Here is a 25,055-nt window from a genome sequence, read left to right on the forward strand (position 1 = left end):
GCAATGACTGGAACAGCGGTAGCCATTATGACCTTGTGATGAGTTCTACGTTTATAATATGATGCACTTCGAAACAAAAAATTAAAAAAGAGTATATTTTTTAGAAAGAAAGTAATAAAGTTACAAGAATGCAGACATCTTTTTCCAAGATAAAAAGCTGTAGAATGTAGAGTAAATATATATTAAAGAAAAATTGAATCTCATGAGAATATAAAAAAAAAATAAAAAATTTTAGAATCTTTTGAGGAAAAAAAATTTGATTTTTTTTAAAAAAACGTTTTGGTTTAGAATTTGTTTATAATTTCAAGGAAAATGTTTATTTTTTAGAAAAAAAATCACAAGTTGTATTTTTTCAAGAAAAATGTTTACTTTTTACCTGATATTTTTTTTTCTAGAGAAAAAAGATGTAATTTCACAAAATAAAGTCATAATTCTTACTTTTAAGAAAAAATCATAGTATTAGTAGAATAAAGTCATTTCGCAGGGTGAGAATCCCCGGGGTCAGGAACACATTCATATTCTGCACAGGCAGAAACACTCATTGTGTTTTGCCAGCCAATGACTGGAAAGGTTGTGGCCATTGCGACGGCGTGATTAGGGTTGGGCATTGAGAATCGAGAACCGATTGGAACTGGGACTGACATTCTGGTTCTCCCAGAATTGTTCACATCTAAAAATTTCGGTTCCCAGTTTCGATGCCAACAGCCCGCCGACCCCGAAGAAGCAAGGGGCGAAAACCAACGAAGGAGAACGAGCACGAAGACTTGCTTGTACCCAACTGTGGCGACGAAAAAAAGTGTTTCTTAACTGTTAAAATAAATGACCAGTCAATGACTGCAATACTTGTTATAAGATTATTCTGTGCAAAGGAGGCTTTTGCGAGGTTTAGAAGTCTGACGTTCTCCCTCCCGCTCTGAGCCTCAGCCTACACCGCACGGAACTTCAGTCAAGTCAGTTGGGTGAGTGTGAAACAATAAAATACGCCCATGCCAACATTGAGGCAGCTAACAACTTAAATGGTGGGTTGCACTCTTGCACTGATAGTTATTTTAGTCTTCGAACCAACATAGGAGCTATGACAGTCACAAAAATAAAACATCCATCCATTTTCTGAGCCGCTTATCCTCACAAGGGTCACGGGAGTGCTGTAGCCTATCCCAGCTATCATCGGGCAGGAGGCGGGGTACACCTTGAACTGGTTGCCAGCCAATCGCAGGGCACACATATCCAAACAACCATTCGCACACACATTCACACCTCAGGGCAATTTAGAGTCTTCAATTAACCTACCACGCATGTTTTTGGGATGTGGGAGGAAAACTCACGCAGGCACGGGGAGAACATGCAAACTCCACACAGGCGGGGCCGGGGATTGAACCCCGGTCTTCAGAACTGTGAGGCAGACGCTCTAACCAGTCGACCACTGTGCCGCCGAAAAATAAAACATACTGTAAATTATTTTACCATACTGGAAGGAAAGTAGATTTTCATTACAAGCTTAACATTGAGCTAAGATTTCACCAAAGGTCAAACTAGCAACTTTAAATCACAATTAATTGGGACAAATTTCAGATAAACATTGTCCCACAGCATCACAAACACTAACCTTGAGTCTCATCAGTGGGTAGGTATAGGGATCAACGTTTTACAGAGCATTTGGTTCCATTCATTACTCTTTTTCAACGGTGTCGTGTGAAGTTACCTTTGGTGCCAAAATGCTGAGTACCCTTCAAAATAAAAGGCTACATGCTTAAAACAGCAAGTGAAGTTAAAACACATATAAACCATTTGCCATGATAAAAGTCGCAATTAGCTATTTTAACAATGCTATATTGACTTTTTAGTTGAAATATTAATTTATGAATATTAAGTCAATTGGGTTATTTACACACACATTGCCTTTTAGTCCATAGGTTTCATATAGATACTGGTTATAAAGAACCCTGAGTCAAATGTTCATTTTATTCTATGCTGCGGGCTCCGAAGAAAATGGATATTCATAACTTAGACACGCCTTATTTCAACCATACAAACGTTTTTGACCCAGCCCCCTAAAATAATCTGACTCGAGAATTGTTAAGAATCACTCAAATTCAAACGATGCCCAACCCTACTTGCGATGAGTGTTGGGTTCATATTATGCTGCACTTAAAGTAAAAAGGTGTGTACATTTTTCCCGCTCTGTATCGCGGTTCATCATTACCGCCCCAACTATAATGCAGATTGTTATAGCAATAATTTTTTATGGGTTTTTATAATATACATTACTTACTGTATTTACCGCACCATAAGGTGCACCGGATTGTAAGGCGCAGTCTCAATTACGGGGTCTATTTCTGTACTTAAGCCAAACATAAGGCGCACCATATTATTCAGCGCATGCTAAAACAAGGTAACGGAGGCAAAACAGTGAGTTTGGTTGAACTTAGTTCAACTCGGTATTTAAAAATACACTCAGGTTATTTTTTGTCACAAATCCATCGAAGTCCTCATCTTCTGTATCTGAATTGAACAGCTGGGCAATTTTGCCATCAAACATGCCGCGTTCAGCTGCCCCCTGCTCCAGTGTGTTCCACTAACATGTGTATGTGTTCACTGTGATGGGTTAAATGCAGAGAACCAATTTTGTGTGCATGCATGCATGCATGTTCATGACAATAAAAGATGATTCTTCTTCTTCTTCTTCCCTCTCGTCATTGTCGAAGTTAGTCTCGTTGCCGGGTGGCTGTTAAGCAATGATGCCGGCTTTCGCGAAAGCTCGGACAACAGTCAAAGCAGATACCTTAGCCCACGCATCCACAATCCATTCTCACATGGTGGCGTAACTCGCCCGGCGCTGCCTCCCAGTCTGAGTAAAGGTGTGTTCGACGTCTCTCATCCATCGCTCCCACGCCGCTCGCAACTTCACTTTGAACGCCCTGTTTACACCAATGTCCAGCGGTTGGAGTTCACTGGCAGTTGCTGCGCCACCGTAGTCCTTGCGCGAATGGCGAGATGGCGTCTTTTCATAAAACGAAAGCACCAACACGGACCTCCTTGAAAGTTTTCGCTCTTCATGTCTTGTGCTATCGTTATTGCCTTCAGTCGAATGGTGACTGTAGAGACGCTTCTCCCGGCTGTTCTTGTGCTTGGTTTTGAATTATCTCGCGGCTGCTTTATTCCCATTTACCCCCTTGTAACTGATAGCCTGTAGTTTGAATTGTGCCTCGGAAGCATGTCTCTTCGCTGATGCCATTTTCGGGGGTCCTTAGCCAAACAAATGCTGTTTTGCAGCATACCAGTAGTGCAGTATACCTACCGGAGGCGTGGCGGAGGTAAGCGTACGTACTGTACGTAGCTTTATGTAATGTTGTCTAATTGGTTTATCGCTGCCAGCGTACGTAGTGTACGTATTACGTGCCTATGTCGGCGGCAAATGGTCCGACAGTCAACAAGCGGAGCGCTTACCAGAATCGCAGATTTTGGAACTCAGTGCACACATAAGGCGCACCAGGTTAAAAGGCGCACTGTTGATTTTTGAGAAAATTAAAGGCTTTTAAGTGCGCCTTATCGTGCGGAAAATACAATAATTAATCGAATGCCCTCGCATGTGGGAAAGAAGAGCCATAGTCGCCGATGCGCTTTTCAGCTGCTTATTGAACACCGGGAGAACAGTGAAACACAAAAACAGAACGAGGATAATCACGAAGCAGCTGTTTTTGACCACAGCTCACGCCCAGTCACTCTCACGCAGACCCACCGACATCTCATGCCATCCCACCAGGCCCCACCTCTTAAAGGCACATGCTTGGGCACAGTAAATACAATGCGTACAGTATTTTCTAGCTATTTTATGCTTGCATTTTGTTGTGTTCAAACACATTTAGAATATCTTTAAGAAAGTGTAATAGGTTTATATGTATTTGAAGTAAGTGGGGGTAAAACTATATTAAGAATTAAACCATACGGTCTTTCCATATTGCAAATCTTCGCAGATTGAGATTGGGTTTAGAACATCACTGTATACGAAGAAAAAAGTTGGAATAAGAAAGCAATAAGAAAAAAAGCAGTTTTGTTTTGAGAAAACAATTCCAGTCTTACAAGAAAAAAGTTACATTTGACTAGTGGTTTCGTATTTTCGACTATAAAAAGTAATGTCTTTTTTAGATAAAACATTCTTGGCATGAAGTTGCATTATGATGAGAATACGGTTGTTTATTGTTCAGAAAAAGCTTCACATTTTCAGAAAAATCTGAATTTTACGAGGATCCATGTTTTAATGAAAAAAATCTGAGGAAAAAAAACAATCGCATGGTGACAGTCCTGAGGGTAAAGAACGCTTTCATATTGAGGGCAGGCAGAAACAGTTTGCCATTTTGTTATCCCAGCCACTGGCAGAAAAAGCAGCGCCTACTTCGACCTTGTGATGGGTATATAAGATGCAGCAAGCTCTGTTTTCCCAAGGTCTGCTGACCATCCAAACATACCTCGCATCCTGTGAACGACTTCAATGTGCAGGTGGAAGTTTCACTGGAGTGTCATTTATTCATTAGCTGGCAATCAGAAGCTGCGTGCGCGGCATGATATGTCATAAATCAGCCGACGACCGGCCATTAACAATTAATGCCATTCATAATACATAAGAGTCCTCATTTATTTATCACCTCTAAATGGGATTTCCTTCCGTCGCCTTCCGTCCTCGCTCGAGAACGTGTGTTGCCGCCTGCCCGACGGCCATTTTGGAAGCAAGCCAAGAAGACTTAGACAACACGCCCGTGCTTTGTTCGTCGAGTTTCTAGCGAGGGGCTCGACACGATCGTGGCTAATTAGGCCTTAAAGTGATCTTGTGGCTGCCACATTTGCGTTTGAATTGATTCTATATGAAGAACGCCACCAGATGCGCGCGTCGCAGCCTCTGCATAATAGAAGACAGCACATTATGGGGAAGGCCTCAGGGGTCTCAGGCAGTGTGTCTCGTTGTAAAGATAAACATCAAATTACAACAAAGGTGCACCTTGGGACTTGGCTGAAGTCCATATCTATATATGGACCTTTTGAAAAACATACCACTGTGGTAAAAGAAAAAAAAAAGGAATACGAAGATTTGGGCGACACTGAAAATAACACAAAAAAAATAAGGTTATATTGTTATTATAATAAAGTGGTATTTTTTTAAGAATTTTCTTTTTTTTTTTTTAGATTTTTTATCTTATTTTAGAAATAAAAGTTGTACATATGAGAGAGAAAAGAAGTATTCTTATGTGAATAAAGTGATAACTTTACATCACATTTTGCAAATAAAAGTACATAATTAGTAGTAATAGTAGTTTAAGTAGTAGTACCTTCTTAGAATAAAGTCTGATATGTTTTTTTTTTTTTTTTTTTTTTTAGGATAATGAAGTTGGTGGTCGCTGAAGCAAAAACTCGGGCATGGGAGGAGTTCATTGAGGCCATGGAAAAAGACTTCCGGACAGCTTCTGGGATATTCTGGTCCACCATCCGGCGTCTCAGGAGCGGGAAGCAGGGCACCATCAACACTGTGTATAGTGGGGATGGGGCGCTGCTGACCTCGACTCAGGACGTTGTGAGGTGGTGGGGAGAATACTTCGAAGACCTCCTCAATTCCCCCGACACGCCTTCCCATGAGGGAGCAGAGTCTGGGTTCGCTGACGCGGGCTCTCCTATCTCTGGGGTTGAGGTCACCGAGGTGGTTAAAAAGCTCCTCGGTGGCAAGGCCCCGGGGGTGGATGAGATTCGCCCGGAGTTCCTCAAGGCTCTGGATATTGTAGGGCTGTCCTGGTTGACACACCTCTGCAACATCGCGTCGCGTGGACATCGGGGACAATGCCTGTGGATTGGCAGACTGGGGTGGTGGTCCCCCTTTTTAAGAAGGGGGACTGGAGGGTGTGTTCCAACTACAGGGTATCACACTGCTCAGCCTCCCTGGTAAAGTCTATTCAGGGGTGCTGGAGAGGAGGGTCCGTCGGGAAGTTGAATCTCAGATTCAGGAGGAGTTCTGGTTTTCGTCCTGGCCGTGGAACAGTGGACCAGCTCTACACCCTTGGCAGGGTCCTCGAGGGTGCATGGGAGTTCGCCCAACCAGTCTCCATGTGTTTTGTGGACTTGGAGAAGGCATTCGACCGTGTCCATCGGGTGGTCCTGTGGGGGGTGCTTCGGGAGTATGGGGTACCGAACCCCCTGATACGGGCTGTTCGGTCCCTGTACGACCGGAGTCAGAGTTTGCTCCGCGTATCCGGCAGTAAGTCAGACTCGTTTCCGGTGAGGGTTGGACTCCACCAAGACTGGCCTTTGTCACCGATTCTGTTCATAACTTTTATGGACAGAATTTCTAGGCATAGCCGAGGCGTAGAGGGGGTCCGGTTTGGTGACCTCAGTATTGCATTTCTGCTTTTTGCAGATGATGTGGTTCTGTTGGCTTCATCAAGCCGTGACCTCCAACTCTCACTGGAGCAGTTCACAGCTGAGTGTGAAGCGGCTGGGATGAAAATCAGCACCTCCAAATCTGCGACCATGGTGCTCAGTCGGAAAAGGGTGGCGTGCCCTCTCCAGGTCGGGGATGAGATCCTGCCCCAAGTGGAGGAGTTCAAGTATCCTGGGGTCTTGTTCACGAGTGGGGGAAGAATGGAACGGGAGATCGACAGGCGGATCGGTGCAGCGTCCGCAGTGATACGGACTTTGTATTGATCCGTTGTGGTAAAGAAGGAGCTAAGCCGAAAGGCGAAGCTCTCAATTTACCGGTCGGTCTACGTTCCTACCCTCACCTATGGCCACGAGCTGTGGGTCGTGACCGAAAGAACAAGATCCTGGATACAAGAGGCCGAAATGAGTTTCCTCCGCAGGGTGTCCGGGCTCTCCCTTACAGATAGGGTGAGAAGCTCGGTCATCTGGGAGGATCTCAGAGTCGAGCCGCTGCTCCTTCACATCGAGAGGAGGCAGATGAGGTGGCTGGGGCATCTGATTGGGATGCCTCCCGGACGCCTCCCTGGTGAGGTGTTCCGGGCATGTCCCACCGGGAGGAGACCACGGGGACGACCTAGGACACGCTGGAGAGACTACGTGCTTCGACTGGCCTGGGAACGCCTCGTGATCCCCCCGGAAGAGATGGATGAAGTGGCTGGGGAGAGGGAAGTCTGGGCGTCCCTGCTAAAGCTACTGCCCCCGCGACCCGACCTCAGATAAGCGGTAGAAAATGGATGGATGGATGGATGATGTTGTATTAGTTTTGGAAACAAAAAACATGCTATTATTACAATAAAGCCCTAGTATTATGACTTAAGATTCGGTCTACTTTTCTAGAATAAAGTAGTATTTTTAGGAGAATAAAGTTGTAGGCATTTCTTGAAAAACAAAAAAAAAGAAATTTGATCAAAAACTTTCACAGAACCTGAAAGTGTTCATTTGGGGCTTATTTTGCTCTTTGTTTGGCTTTTTTTTTTTTTTAGCAATAGTTATTAAAAAAAGACCACAATCTGATAACACCGTAGCATAACACGAGAACTCACCGAACATTCAGGAAGCATCAAAGAATTAATTTATGATTTCCCTTTCTTTTTGGCAACACTGTTTCGATTAGAGTGCTATCAGAAACAAACACGTCATTATTGTCAACTCACGTGTGGCAGGCTTGTTGCAGTTGTGTCCATGTCGGAAATACTGTGGATTCTCCACCACGGGAATGCGAGTCATCCCAATGACAACGGCATCCGATCCTGCGTCCAGCGTACACGGCGTTATAATTCCATGGTTGACGTGATGAAGAGGACTGGCTGAGTCTTCCTCACCATTGATCACAGCCACTGGACCTGAAACCAAATGGGGTTTTTAATCATTGAGGACGCTAGAATAAATAAGCGGTCCTGCAATATGTCAGCGCATTTTGATAACGTCATTCTGAGTGAAAATTCCTTGTAGCTGAACTGTAAACATGCACTCCGGTATCAGGAAAGGACAATTATCTTCTGGCAAGAAGAAAATATGTCCATTACACAAATGAAACAATAGTAACATGAAAAAAGAGGATCACTTTCAGGGGAAAAAAAGAGAACAGTAAAGTTGCATTTGTTTTTAAAGAAATGTCAAAATATTACAGGATGATGATTTTTTTTCAAGATATGAAGTTGAATATTTTTGAGAAAAAAAGATGTAAATTGGTGAAGACAAAAAAATAACTCATAAAAATTCTTATTTTTCTTGGGGTGGAAGATCAATTTAGACATATTTTTGAGAAAAAAGGTCAACATTACAAGAGAGAAAAAAACATTTTAGAGACAAAATTGTATTTTATTGTCTGAGAAAAAAATAATAATAATTGGAGGGGAACGGTACTGTACATTTAGGAGAAAAAAATGGCATATATTAAGTTAAATAGCAGTATATTTTATAGAAACAAGTGGCACATTTTGTTGAAAAAAGTAGCATTTTATGAGAATTTTTGGACAGTTTTATACTGTATATTTGATAAAAAAATTATAATATTATGAGAGAAATGTTTCTTTTTTTAAACCTTTTTTGGAGGAAAACGTGCATTTTCAAGACAGCAGTCATAATCCATCCATCCATTTTATTTATCGCTTATCCTCACTAGGGTCGCGGGCGTGCTGGAGCCTATCCCAGCTATTGTCGGGCGGGAGGCGGGGTACACCCAGAACCGGTCGCCAGCCAATTGCAGGGCACATACAAACAAACAACCATTTGCACACACATTCACACCTACAGGTAATTTAGAGTCTTCAATCAACCTACCACGCATGTTTTTGGGATGCAAACTCCACACAGGTGGAGCCGGGATTTGAACCCCGGTCCCCAGAACTGTGAGGCAGATGTGCTAACCGGTCGTGCACAGTGCCGACAGCAGTCGTAATATTTAAAGAAAACAAAACTCATTCGTCTAACAATATATGTACTTTTAGAAAAAAGTAACATGTGTTTTCACAAAATAGTAGTTTAAAAAAACAGGCGTGCATATAGGAAGTCAACAGCGACGGAGCGCCGACAGTCAATTTGTTTACCCAGAATGCCGAGTGCCTCTATCACAAGTTGGCAAATAGCTAATCAAGAACAAGCGACATCCAATAATAGACCTCAGCCTTGGAACGAGGAACGGCGGTGGGATGTTACACGAAAGCCTCAATTTATTCGGGACAGCTGTGCTCCCATTGCTGTTGTCTGCGCTTTCGCATCAGAGCACTCACTTTATTAGGGACGCAAGCGACGCATTAGCACGAACAAATTGCCAGGCAAAGTAGGAAGGCACGTCACTGAAATTATTATTATTATTTTTTTTTTATTTTGCCGAGCTGTCAAAATAAATCAGCTTACAGGAGCTGACTTAATTTGCTCCAAAACACTCCCTAGTTAGTGGCACAAATGTACATAAAAACAAGTTTTATTTATCGTACAAAATACAGTAAACCAAATCCTTCACAAGTTAGCGTCAATCAGACAAAAATCTTAAGGACAAATTTGTCCCGAGAAATGGGCATCATGACCATAAAATGGCAGCTTTAAACTAAAATGGCAGAGTTCTTGTATCTTTTCCCACATGGGTTCTTGAGACTTTTTTTGTGGCTCAACTCAGGATAGACGTGCCTACCAAATTTCACGTTGTTAAGTGAAACTGCCTCTGGGGCTGGATTTTGTTTTTGCTTCACCTTGTGGAAATTAATTATAAGGATTTTGTGTTTTAAAATGGTCATATCAAACCCAAATGGGAGATCATGTCAACAAACTTTATCCACATGCTTTGAACACACAAAATGAAAACTAAAATGTTTCACCATTTAGTGTCACTCATCTGTCTAGCAAAGGTGATTCAAATTTGGTAGCCATTGGAAAATCTCTAGAACAAGTTCATTTTGAAGGAATTCTAGAAATGGCCATAATCAGCCTAAAATGGTCGCTTTGGACCAAAATGGCAGACTTCCTGTGTCTTTTCAGACATGGCGTCTTGTTTTGTTTGGGAAGGGGTTCTACCCATGATAGACATGCCTCCTAAATTTCAAGTTGCTCAGTGAAAGTTGCTGAATTAAAAAAACAAACAAAAAAAAAACTACCCCAGCCACCGATCTAGGGCTGCACAATTAATAGAATTTTAATCACGATTGTGATTTTGGCTGCCACAACAAAACGAGCCTGATCGTCTGCGTTTTATTTTTTACATTTAACATGGGGGCACCACGCTCTGGGGCCAACTTCAAAATAAAACCCTCTTTGTAGTTTGTGACCGTGTGCACGACTGACCAATGGTCAAGCAGAACAACGGAGACGTACCGTCCTTGACAATTCATTATATTGATGGGGATTTTCAAATGAAAAGTCTAACAGCCTAATATTATTGGGTTTCATGTATTGACTGGGCGGCACGGTGGTTGACTGGTTAGAGTGTCAGCCTCACAGTTCTGAGGACGCGGGTTCAATCCCCGGCCCCGCCTGTGTGGAGTTTGCATGTTCTCCCTGTGCCTGCGTGGGTTTTCTCCGGGCACTCCGGTTTCCTCCCACATCCCAAAAACATGCATTAATTGGAGACTCTAAATTGCCCGTAGGCATGACTGTAAGTGCGAATGGTTGTTTGTTTCTATGTGCCCTGCGATTGGCTGGCAACCAGTTCAGGGTGTACCCCGCCTCCTGCCCGATGACAGCTGGGATAGGCTCCAGCATGCCCGTGTCCCTAGTGAGGAGAAGCGGCTCAGAAAATGGATGGATGTATTGACTGTATTTGCTTCCATTAAGTTGCAATTCATGATTGCATTTTGTAATAGCATATTTATTCCGTTACAGTAGCCCTATGGAAAGGAGAATTTTTTTATGTACATTTTTTATTATTTTTTATTATTAGCTATCATTTAGTGTTGTTTAAAGATTAATTTTGCACTGAAAACTATTAGATATTGTTTTTTGAAAAGTAGTGCAGTAAAAATAAAGATTTTTCCCAAACGAGGAATAATCATGATTCATGATATTGATCAAAATAATCGTGATTATTATTTTGGTCATAATCATGCAGCCCTACTACCAACCTACCTACCTTATCTGTGTATCATATGTACTTATCTTCCTGTAGTATCTTCCTACCTACGGACCGAATGAATTCCATTTCTACTCTCCTACTCACCTACCTACCTAACATATTTATCTTCCCTCCTGACCTATCTAACATACTATAAGTTGACCCATCTGACCTACCTACCTACAGCATCTATCTACCTACCGACTGACCGATATATTGACCACCGTTCGACCTACTTACCTAACCCTCAATCTACCTACCTAACCCATGTATCTTGCCTATATACCTACCTACAGTATCTACCTACCGACCAACCGACCAACATACCAACCCTACGAGCTACCTATCGACCGAAGGTACAGTATTTATCTTACCTACCTACAGTATCTACCTACCAACCGACATATCGATTAACCTACGTACCTACCTACCTTCGTTATGTTGCTCACTTTCTATTTCTCTTTGACTTGACTTATATTTGTATTAAGAGAATATGGCCCCAGCCTCATTTTATTTGAGCTCATTGCAGGTGTCTTAGAGAGAAACAGGACCAAAAGGACCATATTTTTGAGTTTTCCTTCTCCTCTGGGATGCCTGAAACCTCGACTGAGCGGGTGCTTATTGGAAAGCGCACTAAAAGAGAAAAATGTAGCGTGCACAACAAACAACCATGGCTTTAAACATCTCTCTCTCTCTCTCTCTTTCTCTCTCTCTATCTCTCGCTGTCACTCTCTCACACATACACACACACACACAGACACAAAACTGGAGGAAGTCCACAAGATCGCAATGGCAAAGAAAAAACAACAACAACAAAAACGATACCTGCAATGAATGTGTGTGTCTTTAATAGGACACATTAAATGGAATGAAAAACCATCTGATCAGACTCCTGAGGCAGATCGATGATGGCTGTGCTCCAAAACCGCACGCACACACACAAACACGCAGACGCACACACACACACAAACACACACACACTCACGGTTGTTCTCTGCCGAGTAAAAGGGAAAATTGGGCCTCTCGGATTTGAGAACAATGTAGAAATCACATTTATGTTGGGTGAGTGATGGAAAAAGCTAGACCAGCTAATACAGTATGTATATAGTGTAACTCCAATTTCCTACAGACCTACGCCAAGGCCCAGATGATAATAAAATGTGCAGGCGGACAATTACAATTATTAAGCCTTTTGTACCCGAAAGGGCCACTGTAGTTGTTGCTCAGATCTTGGAAGTGAGCCTGACCAAGTAAGAGTCAGTGTCTTTCACAATCCAAAATACTGTGGTCCCAATCTTGGAGACATCACAGCTAGCTGCCACATTGACTAACAGGGATTTTAAACGGATAGGAGCGTGGCAAACATTACGACCTTTACAACTCCATAGATTAACATCACACCCTGATATTCGCCATTAGCTGCAACTACTCTACCTACTCTAGTGCCCAATCTACCTACCTTATGATCTGCTGAAAGGGGCTATGTTGGGGTAAAATAAGAGAGGGTGGACCGAAGTATTTTATTCCTATCTTGAAATTTAACAAAACATTTTGCATCACTACTTTACATCTGGAGCACCATTCCTAACAAAATAGTGCAAATGTGGACTCTCTGATGGTGCCAAAGGGCCAAATTGCTTCGTGATGTTTAAAGATGAGCCCCCTGCCTTGCTTGCTAATACATTTCCCAGTGCAGCAACCTTTGAGAATGATGCCACTCTGGCAAAGATCCTTCACCGACTCCTCGGCAGACTCTGGGCGGCATTCGTCAATGTTCCTTCGCCCTTAATGTGCAGCGCCGGCCATCAAGGCCAGCGGCATTTTCACCAAAGTGTTTTATGTTTATGTGAGCCGTCCGCCTCAGGTGCATTAGCTAATTCGCTCCCATCGATTGATCAGGCATGACATCGGCATCATCATCTTATTTTTTTTTTTTTATTTACTGCCAACACCCCCACCCAGATTCAGAACAGTCTCTTTCCTTATCTGCTGGCAGCACATTGCGCCGAGATGGATCGCTGAGATTAAAGGCAACACTCCCCAAAAAACCCTTTGTGTTTTGGCCGGTGGGAAGCATGGATCCTCATCAGAATCAGAATCATCTTTTTTCGCCAAGTATGTGCAAAAAACACACAAGGAATTTGTCTCCGGTAGTTGGAACCGCTCTAGTTCAACAACAGACAGTCAATTGACAGAGAACACTTTTGAGACATTAAGACATTGACAAAAAAAAACAAAAACAAAAACTCACTGAGCAATAAAGGGTTGCTAGTTATCTGGTAATCTGTTAATGCCGGTACATTTATTTATTTTTTTCAGACAAGTGGAAGAAATGCTCCCCTGCACCACCTTCAGGATAACCCTAACCCCAACCACACTTAGCGTAAAATAAAAACAGTAAGCCATAAACCTAACCCTAAAGCCCTGATCTAATGCCATATCCCTTACCCTAAACCAGTCTTCAAAGAACCCAATGGACAAGTTTTTGTAAGTATCAAAGACAATTATTTTGTATTCACCTAAACCAGGGGTCGGCAAACTTAGGGATCCCTGGACCGTCTCCCACTCTTTTTTATTTTGCCTGGATATACAAACCCCAATTCCAATTAAGTTGGGACTTTGTGTAAAATGTGAAAATGTGAATAAAAACAGAATACAATGAATGAATTTCTTTTCAAACTATATTCAATTAAATACAAACAAAAAGACAAGATATTTAATGTTCAAACTGAGAAACCTTTTTTTTCCAAATATTCATTCATAATCATTAATTTTCCAAACAGGTGTTTTTGAGAAATTCCTCAACTTTCCCAGACTTTTGTTGCCCCTGTCCAAGCTTTTTTGGGGGGAATGTGGCATCAAATTAAAAATGAGAGAATATTTGCAAAAAAAATAAAAATAACGTTCATCAGTTTGAACATTAAATAACGTGTCTTTGTAATGCATTCAATTGAATTCTTCTTCTTCTTTTCCTTTCAGCTTGTCCCTTTAGGGGTCGCCACAGCGCGTCTTCCTTTTCCATGTAAGCCTATCTCCTGCGTCCTCCTCTCGAACACCAACTGCCATCATGTCTTCCCTCACGACATCCATCAACCTTCTCTTTGGTCTTCCTCAAGCTCTCTTGCCTGGCAGCTCCTTCCTCATCATCCTTCTACCAATATACTCACTATTTCTCCTCTGGACGTGTCCAAACCATCGAAGTCTGCTCTCTCTAACTTTGTCTCCAAAACATCGAACCTTGGCTGTCCCTCTGATGAGCTCATTTCTAATCCGACCCAACCTCCTCATTCCTAGAGAGAACCTCAACGTCTTCATTTCTGCTACCTCCTTCCTGTTGTCACTTCAGTGCCACTGTCTCGAATCCGTACATCATGGCTGGCCTCACCACTGTTTTATAAACTTTGCCCTTCATCCTAGCAGAGACTCTTCTGTCACATAACACACCTGACACCTTCCTCCACCCGTTCCAACCTGCTTGGACCCATTTCTTCACTTCCTGACCACATTCACCATTGCTCTGGATGGTTTACCCCAAGTATTTAAAGTCCTCCACCCTTGCTATCTCTTCTCCCTGGAGCCTCACTCTTCCCCCTCATTTATGCACATATATTCTGTCTTACTTCAGCTAATCTTCATTCATCTGCTTTCCAGTGCATGCCTCCATCTTTCTAACTGTTCCTTCACCTGCTCCCTGCTTTCACTGCAGATCACAATGTCATCTGCAAACATCATGGTCCACGGGGATTCCAGTCTAACCTCACCTGTCAGCCTATCTATCACCACTGCAAACAGGAAAGGGCTCAGGGCTGATCCCTGATGCAGTCCCACCTCCACCTAAAATTCGTCTGTCACACCTACAGCACACCTCACCACTGTTCTGCTGCCCACGTACATGTCCTGTATTATTCTAACATACTTCTCTGCCACTCCAGACTTCCGCATGCAGTACCACAGTTCCTCTCTGCCTACTCTGTCATAGGCTTTCTCTAGATCTACAAAGATACAATATAGTTCCTTCTGACCTTCTCTGTATTTTTTCATCAACATCCTCAAGGCAAATAAAGCATCTGTGGTACTCTTTGTAGGCATGAAACCATACTGTTGCTCGCAAATACTCACTTCTGTTCAGACTCTAGCCTCCACGACTCTTTCCCATAACTTCATTGTGTGGCTCATCACCTTTATTCTGCTATAGTTCCCACAGCTCTGCACATCACAATTGTTCTCAAAAAAGGCCACCAGCACACTTTTCCTCCATTCCTCAGGCATCTTCTCAGGCGCTAGAATTCTATTGAACAAGTTGGTCAAAAACTCCACAGCCACCTTTCCTCGATGCTTCCATACTTCCACAGTAATGTCATCAGGACCAACTGCATTTCCATTTTTCATCCTCTTTAATGCCTTTCTTACTTCCCCCTTACAAATCATTGCCACTTCCTGGTCCACCACACTTGCCTCTTCTACTCTCCCTTCTCTCTCATTTTCCTCATTCATCAACTCCTCGAAGTATTCTTTCCATCTATCTAGCACACTACTGGCACCAGTCAACATATTTCCATCTCTATCCTTAGTCACCCTAACCTGCTGCACATCCTTCCCATCTCTATCCCTCTGTCTGGCCAACCTGTATAGATCCTTTTCTCATTCTTTAGTGTCCAACCTGGCATACATGTCATCATATGCCTCTTGTTTGGCCTTTGCCACCTCTACCTTTCCCCTGTGTCGCATCTCAATGTATTCCTTTTGCCTCTCCTCGGTCCTCTCAGTGTCCCACTTCTTCTTAGCTAACCTTTTTCCTTGTATGATTTCCTGTGCTGTGAGGTTTCACCACCAAGTCTCCTTCTCTCCTTTCCTGCCAGAAGATACACCAAGTACTCTCCTGCCTGCTTCTCTGATCACCTTGCCTGCAGCGGTTCAGTCTTATGGAAGCTCCTCCTGTCCACAGAGAGCCTGTCTCACCTCTTCACGAAAAGCTGCACAACACTCGTCCTGTCTCAGCTTCCACCACATGGTTCTCTTCTCTGCCTTTGTCTTCCTAATCTTCCTCCCCACCACCAGAGTCATCTTACACACCACCATCCTATGCTGTCTAGCCACAATCTCCCCTACCACTACCTTACAGTCGGTAACCTCCTTCAGATCACATCGTCTGCACAAGATGTAATCCACCTGCGTGCTTCTACCTCCGCTCTTGTTGGTCACCCTATGTTCCTGCCTCTTCTGGATAAAAGTGTTCACTACAGCATCCTTTGCATCCTTTTTGCAAAGTCTACCAGCATCTGCCCCTCCAAGTTCCTATCCTGGATGCCGTACTAACCTATCACTTCTTCATCACCCCTATTTCCTTCACCAACATGTCCATTACAATCTGCACCAATCACGACTCTCTCTCTGTCTAGGATGATCAGAAATACTTCGTCTAGCTCCTTCCAGAATTTCTCTTTCACCTCTCGGTCACACCCTACCTGTGGGGCATAGCCACTAATCACATTATACAAAACACCCTCAATTTCAAGTTTCAGCCTCATCACTCGATCTAATACTCTTTTCACCTCCAAGACATTCTTAGCCAACTCTTCTTTTAAAATAACCCCGACTCCATTTCTCTTCCCATCTACACCATGGTAAAATAATTTAAACCCTGCTCCTAAACTTCTAGCCTTACTGCCTTTCCACCTGGTCTTCTGGACACACAATATATCAACCTTTCTCCTAATCATCATGTCAACCAACTACCGAGATTTTCCTGTCATAGTCCAAACATTCAAAGTCCCCACATTCAGTTCTAGGCTCTGTGCTTTATTTTTCTCTTTCTGCTGAAGAACCCACTTACCACTTCTTCTTCGACCCACAGTAGCTGAATTTCCACCGGGTCCCTGCAGGTTGACGGCGCCGGTGGCGGACGTTGTTAACCCGGGCCACGGCCGATCCGGTATGGAATTCTTTGGATGAACGCTCATATTTGTTTGGCAAAGTTTTAAGCCGGATGCCCTTCCTGACGCAACCCTCTGAATTTATCCGGGCTTGGGAGCGGCCTACAGTTTGCACTGGCTTGTCCCCCCCCCAGGGCTAAATTCAATTGAATATAGGTTGAAAAAGATTTGCAAATCTTTGTATTCTGTTTTGATTTACATTTTACAAAACATCCCAACTTCATTGGAATTGGAATAAACTATAGTGTGTTGCCTTTTCGAATATTTATTTATATATTTATTTATTCATTCATTCATTTATTTATAAAAACAGTGCAATGAGGGAAAAGAAGCCGAGAAGGCTTGTATAATAAACTATAGTGTGTTGGATTTATGAAGTCAATGAACTGCTACAGAGAACACATTTTATTTCTGCATGGAACAAAAACATTTTGAACTCCAAAAAAATATTGTCTATTTCAGTTCTCCCCGTATTTATGAAATTAAAGCCAATCTTAAATTATTCAGTTACAGTGATCCAAAAATGCTTTTGTGCTCCATTTTATCACATGTGGAGCGTGCAGTCAGCTGTCAACTTGAATTTAAAATGACTAGCTCACTTAACAATGTAAACTATATATTTGTAAAACAAATAGCTAATTAAAATATTTACTTTTCCTGGTTTATGTAATTTTTGCTCCTGAACTTCAATGCTCAGCGTTTGCACATTGGGCCAGTAAGACATCACCTTCATCTTTACAAATAATTGTAAGCTATCGCCTGCTGTAAGGCGTGAGTCCTGTTTGTTTTTAATTTAGTTTATGTAGCATGTAGCATTAAATAGTCTGTTTTGTTTAAAACCTCCTCTTTTCTCTGATTCATCCATAGTTTACCTACCTAGCGTCGAATATAGTTGAATAAATCTTGGCACCAGGTGTCGCAAATCAATTACATATTTTAATGTTTCAGTATAAACAGTCTTCAAATTTAGAGTTACATTTGAAAAACGAACTAAAATAAAAACTAACTGGAAAATGAGTATTGTTGTGACAATGAAGCCGCACAGTTCCCAGTATGCATTGTGCTATGCAGTGCTGAACTGTTGTCATAATAAGGACGTTAGTCCTTATCATTCGTGTGTGGTTATGTTCCCTGTAGTTCGTTGACTGTGTTTCTTACTTCAGTGCTGGATTATAATTATGTTGCACTTAGTTTTTATGAAAACGGGGCGTTGTGTTAAACATAGATAAATATAGAATACAATGATTTGCAAATCATGTTCAATCTATATCTAATTGAAAACAACACAAAGGGGCGGCACGGTGGACGACTGGTTAGAGCGGCAGCCTCACAGTTCTGAGGACCGGGGTTCAATGCCCGGCACCGCCTGTGTGGAGTTTGCATGTTCTCCCCGTGCCTGCATGGGTTTTCTTCGGGCACTCCGGTTTCCTCCCACATACCAAAAACATGCATTAATTGGAGAATCTAAATTGCCCGTAGGCATGACTCTGAGTGCGAATGGTTGTTTGTTTCTATGTGCCCTGCTATTGGCTGGCAACCAGTTCAGGGTGTACCCCGCCTCCCGCCCGAAGATAGCTGGGATAGGCTCCAGCACACCTGCGACCCTTGTGAGGAGAAGAGGCTCAGAAAATGGATGGATGGATACAATACAAAGGCAAGATATTTAATGTTCAAACTGATAGCAAATAATCATTAACTTAGAATTTTATGGCTGCAACACTTTCCAAAAAAGCTGGGACAGGTGGCAAAAAAGACTGAGAAAGGTGAGGAATGCTCATCAAACACCTGTTTGGAACATCCCACAGGTGAACAGGCTAATTGGGAACAGGCGGATGTCATGCTTGGGTATAAAAGGAGCTTCCCTGAATTGCTCAGTCATTCACAAGCAAAGATGGGGTGAGAAAATAGTCTAAACGTTTAAGGAGGACACTAATTGTTGAAGCTTTGTAGGTGGAATTCTTTCCCATTCTTGCTTGATGTACAGCTTCAGCTGTTCAACAGTTAAACTTTTAGACTATTTTCTCACGCACTTGTTCACAAAGAGTTGAAACTCGCCCCATCCGCCTGAGGGATCGAAGGTCACGGGCATTAAATGTTGGTTTTCGGCCTTGCCGCTTACATGCAGTGATTTCTCCAGATTCTCCGAACCTTTTGATGATATTATGGACCATAGATGATAAAATCCCTAAATTCCTTGCAATTGTAAATTGAGGAACATTTTCCTTAAACGTGTGAATATATATATTCACACACACACACACACACACACACACACACACATACATACACATAGCGGCACGGTGGCTGACTGGCTCACAGTTCTGAGGACCAGGGTTCAATCCCCGGCCCCGCCTGTGTGGCATTTGCATGTTCTCCCCGTGCCTGCGTGGGTTTTCTCCGGGCACTCCGGTTTCCTCCCACATCCCAAAAACATGCATGCTAGGTTAATTGACAACTCTAAATTGCCCGTAGGTGTGTATGTGAGTGCAAATGGTTGTTTGTTCGTATGTGCCCTGCGATTGGCTGGCAACCAGTTCAGGGTGTAACCCGCCTCCTGGCCAATGATAGCTGGGATAGGCTCCAGCATGCCCACGACCCTAGTGAGGAGAAGCAGCTCAGAAAATGGATGGATGGACACATTACTGGATCACTAAAAATTACAGTATTTTACTGGCAACAGTGATCCTGTAAAATACTAATTTCTCTAGTATGTTGCTGTAATCAGTAATCTTAGAAAATACAGTATTTTACGGGATATTAATTTACAGTATTATGCTGGTTTATTTTATCGTATTTTACAGGATCACTGCTGCCAGTAAAATACTGTAATCTTTACAGTTTGAGGTTTTACCGTATTGTACAGTGTGCCAACAGCATGCTTGTATCTTTTTAACATATGGCTTGTGGGTTGGTTACTACTTTACCTTATTCCCGTAACTTTACATAGTTGAGGCTCTTGATGTGACATTCGGAAATTCAAGCAGGGAACAATTAATTCCGCCTCTCACTTCACTGCATTATTGATAGGTACCAAGAATAAAAGAACGCATGAATAGAAACCTCTAATGTGAGCGACTAAAGCATTCCATTATAACACTGAACATAATTCTCCCTCAACAAATCAATGGATAGCAGCGCATCTATGTTTGGTACTTTTGCATTTGAGTAAATAAATGCAAAGTGATCAAATATGGTACAATTACCAAGTCCTGCTTGCAACATCCTAGAGTTAGGACAAGTGGCATGGAAGAATCCATAAAACGGTCATAAAGGTGTGGATTTGGCACATTTTTCTAGCATTTCCTAATATCTCAGAAAATTTTGCACCAAACCTTGTGACCAAATTCTCAATAATGTAAGCGCCGCACATCTATGAAGGTGGGGATAAAACAATAAACAATAGGGTTGTTAGCAGAAGTCTACTGATTGCCATTTAGTTGAATACAAACAGTAAAAATGACTCCATAGAAAGTTTGAAGGAAAAATCCAAAATGAAGTGAATAACTATGTGCACTTAATGTGGCGCAACTGCCATTTTTTCTTTTTACAGCACTCTAGGTGTTACTCATTTTTTTGTTTTATCACTCTCATTTTACTTTTGACAGTTTTTTTTAATTTTCCTTATATTAAAATGATTATATATCAGAATCAGAATCATCTTTATTTGCCAAGTATGTCCAAAACACACAAGGAATTTGTCTCCGGTAGTTGGAGCCGCTCTAGTACAACAGACAGTCAATTTACAGAACACTTTGGAGACATAAAGACATTGACAAAAAACAACAACAAACAACAATTGTGCAAAAAGATGCAGAGTCCTCAGTTCGAATGGCTAATGACGCAATAGTCCGGTGCAATGACCATTGTGCAAAGGGCACTGAGACTTCAAGGAGTGTATGCGGTTTAAAGTGACGAGTACTGCGATAATCTGGGACAATGGTTGTGCAAATGTTACAGATACTCCTCAATCAGTGTGCAAATGAAGCAGATACTACTCTGGCATGAGTGGCCACTATATGCAAATAGTGCAGCACGGCGAGACAACTACAGTGAGTGCACGAGTAATACATAATACAGAATACAGAAATGTGACAACGAACTCAAGTCAAAAAATTGCCAGCTTGTTGTAATGGAATTGTAAGTTAGCTGTTCAAGAAGTTGATTGCAAGAGGGAAGAAGCTGTTGGAATGTCTGCACAGGCGTGTTTCTGCTTCCAAGTGGACACTGAAGGTGATTCTCAGGACACGCAGACTAAAAAGACAGAAAAACCCTGTCGTGTGGAATTAAAATTTTCTGTGTGTGATTGCTTCCGTTCCATCTCCTTGTAATTATCACACAGATTCCCTTTCAAACGTAGTTAATTAGGACTGGATTTAACTGGAGGACACGAACAATAGAACACAGGAAGAATAATTCACAGAGGGACTTCTCATTAATGATAGACGGGAGCCCAATTAAGTTCACATGGGGCGGAGTGGTAGAAAACCACGAGGAGGGCTGTATCATCACAGGGACAAATAAACATGAACACCCCCGTAATCATCACATCTCAATGATACAGTCACATCTCTGGAAATAATGGTGAAGATTTCTTTTGAATGATCTTTTGCTATTTACTTGTGTACAGGGCTGGGTACGATGTTAGCAACATGCAATAAAAAGCATGTATCTTCACATAAAAAACTAATAAGGATGTAAAAAAGAAACAACACAAAATGTGAAAAATTAAAAGAATTTGAATCGAAATTATAATAAAACGTAAATAATATAATTAAAACTAATGAAGCAAATACATTTAAAAAGTGTAATAAAAATTCTAAATGGAAAAACCCCAAAATGTTAAATAAACCTTAAACCTGAAAACAAATTTTGAGCAATGTCATAATTGTAAAACATAAAGAAATGTATCAAATAATAATAATGTAATTAAAATAAATGAATTACCAGTCCAAATAGCTATAATCATCATCATCATCATAACAACCATAATAATCATAATAATCAAATTTTCAAAATAAAAATTAACATATCAAAATAATCGAACAAAAATGACAAAAATAAATGTAACAAATTAATAATTACATATATAATATATACAATAAAATAAAATTTTCATTGGATTTTGGGGGAAAGCACTAAATATTTTTTCTGCTGCTTTGGTTAGCAACAGAGTTCAAATGGGCTTGGCAACACTGAGATAAGAGGTCAGAATCAAATAATAATGAGTTTAGATATGGTGCTGAGGCATGCTATTCATTACCCAGCTAATACTGCATTCTGTGTCTGCTCTAAACAATCTCTCATTTCCTGGTGTTGCTGCAGCTCGTTTGGCGGTGAAAGGGTTGCATTAGTAGCACAATAAGGACACTTAATTACCAGATGCCACCACCGTGTGAAGATGCCTGCTGGTTATGTGTTAGCCTCTTCACCTCTCAGAGAATGAAAATAACTAAGCTGACACATGGCGTCGCTCAACTTCGCACCCCCAATAGACGGTCACCCCGCATGTCCTTTCCGGTTTATGCTGCTGACCTACTACTGCGGGACAGCTGATATTTATTGTCCTGCGCAACGTGGACGATTGGAGATTTATGCTCCATGTGCACAAGCAGCATTACGGCGCCAACAATACTGCAGGCGGGAGGAAGGAAGGACATCATTTGAAAACATCCCGTATATCTGTTGTCGGAAGCAGGGCTGTCCTCTACCAGAGTCAACCTCTGCGGTGACCCAGTTCTGAATATACAGAAAGTGAGTCATAAATAAGCAACTTTATCTGATGTGAAAAAAATAAACATCCAACCATCCATCCATTTTCTGAACCGCTTATCCTCAATAGGGTCACGGTCGCGGACGTGCTGGAGCCCATCCCAGTCGACTCTGGGCGAAAGGCAGGGTACACCTTGAACTGGTTAATTTCAGAACATCCATCCATCCATCCATTTTCTGAGCCGCTTCTCCTCACTAGGGTCGCGGGCGTGCTCGAGCCTATCCCAGCTATCATCGGGCAGGAGGCGGTGTAGACCCTGAACTGGTTGCCAGCCAATCGCAGGGCACATACAAACAAACAACCATTCGCACTCACAGTCACAGTCACACCTACGGGCAATTTAGAGTCTCCAATTAATGCATGTTTTTGGGATGTGGGAGGAAACCGGAGTGCAATTTGAAAACATTTATCATAATTTCTCGTGTATAATGCACATTTTTTACCCCCAAATATGGTCAAAAGTCAATAGTGCGCATTATACATAGGTATAGGAAAAAATGAAAAAGACTTTCACATTTTATCATATCATCATCTAGAGTTTATGAAAAAGCTGTACACTTTCAATCCACTATGCCACCGCCCCCTAGAGGTCATGAAAAAGTTGTACACTTTCATTCTAGTATGCCACCTAGAGGTTATGAAAAAGGTGGAGACTACACTTTCATTCCAATATGCGAGGGGTACATATGACTGTACAATTGTGCTCATAAATTTATATACCCAGGCAGAATTTGTGAAATATTGTTTTGTTTTGTTTTTTTAAATACGACTGATGACTGAACAACTACCATCATTCATTTCTTTATGGTTATGTTTTGTTTAAAGATAATGCTTTTCTGAAATGCTTGACAGTTTAATTTGAATCCCATTAAAATAAAATGAAATGTGTTTCGCCTGGTCCTTCATGTTTTCGTAAAATAATTGTCCACATCTTACAAATTCTGCCTGGGTAATCAAACATATGAGCACAACTGTGTGTTTTTCTCATTTACTAAATAAAAGTAGGGCTGTGAATTTCAAAATAAGACGAAGTAAATAAAAATAAAGTATTATGTGTTCAAATAAAGTGCTTAACTTCAGAATAATTATTGGAAAAAAAACTAACAAAATACAGATAATATTTCGTTTTGATTATATGGGTAGAAGCAAAATCATGCATTGTAAAAATGCATTATACATAGGTAGAAGGGTTTTCCAGAATTTTGAGGTCAACTTTGAGGATGCACATTATACATAGGTGCGCATTATACATGACACATTACGGTACCTTATGAACATTTTGGACACACGCACCCTTCTTAGCTAGTTGAAGCATTGTTTGAATAATTCTATAAGTTCAAATTTAGAGTTGTGTACCTTAAGTGCAGTACCACGTTGTGCTGCAATATGCCAGGCAACACTAAGGTCTGCTGAGAGAGATGCTGCATGATTAAGAGCAAGAAGAGGAGGCAGAGAATGTCTTCAATTTACTTCCACTGACAAATCTGATCTAATCTAATCCTATTAATCAGGTGTTCCTACAGAGCAGAGAGAATATATGCCTGTGAGTATTGTTATGCTCTGTTTGTGTGTGTTGAGTGTTATGTGTGTTAAAGTAGTGGTTGTTTGAGGGTTTATAATTACTGTAATATCTAAACAGATTTTTGTTAGCAGGTTTTTGGAGTTTCGCATTACATATCATTAAGATAGTGGACTATCTTTGAATCAGAATCAGAATCATCTTTATTTGCCAACTATGTCCAAAAAACACACAAGGAATTTGTCTCTGGTACAGTTTGGTTGAGCTTATTGTTGTTCAAATATACATGCAATGATTGATTTTCTTTTGTGTATCAGTTTTACAGTAAACTTCAGCTGGGAGCAGACGGTAAATTCCTAACCACAAGGATTTTTCTCTCTTTTATTTGTGTGTCCCCTGAGATAAGCACACTTTTCCTCTTATTTTGGAGAACTATTGTTCTGTGTTTCAAGTGTATGGAAGGGGTAAACTATATTAAAAAATGCATATTGCCTCTCTATATTGCAGATTTTCACCTATCGCGAATTGGTATGGAACAACGATAAATGGAAGTTCATTGCATTTGAATACAATCTATTAAAAAGTCTCCTTTAAAGGAATTCTTAATGGCTCCAGAAAAATGATGGAAATTGACAAAAGGCTTGATTTTCTGGATTTATGACCATCTTTACCTTAAAAAAAGAACATATGTAAAATCTTGCCTTCTGTATTCCAAATTGGCAAAGAGCTAAGCCACTCTGATTTCTTCTCCTGACGGGAAAAGGCTTATTCAGAAAATTCCATTGTGGCATTTTTATACAAACCCATTTGGATCATAAAGATGTGCGC

General features: G+C 41.4%; 1 protein-coding gene across 4 annotated transcripts in view; it reads right to left on the bottom strand.

Moving 5' to 3' along the window:
* ntrk3b (neurotrophic tyrosine kinase, receptor, type 3b) overlaps positions 1-25,055 on the bottom strand; it is a 356,045-nt gene that overhangs the window by 83,201 nt on the left and 247,789 nt on the right. For all 4 annotated transcript variants that reach the window (XM_061765463.1, XM_061765464.1, XM_061765466.1 and 1 more), the window contains one exon: positions 7,614-7,802. In XM_061765463.1, the coding sequence (XP_061621447.1) occupies positions 7,614-7,802 (189 nt within the window). The remainder of the gene's footprint in view (positions 1-7,613; positions 7,803-25,055) is intronic.

Source organism: Phyllopteryx taeniolatus, chromosome 2 (genome assembly GCF_024500385.1).
Source record: "Phyllopteryx taeniolatus isolate TA_2022b chromosome 2, UOR_Ptae_1.2, whole genome shotgun sequence".
NCBI lineage: Eukaryota > Metazoa > Chordata > Actinopteri > Syngnathiformes > Syngnathidae > Phyllopteryx > Phyllopteryx taeniolatus.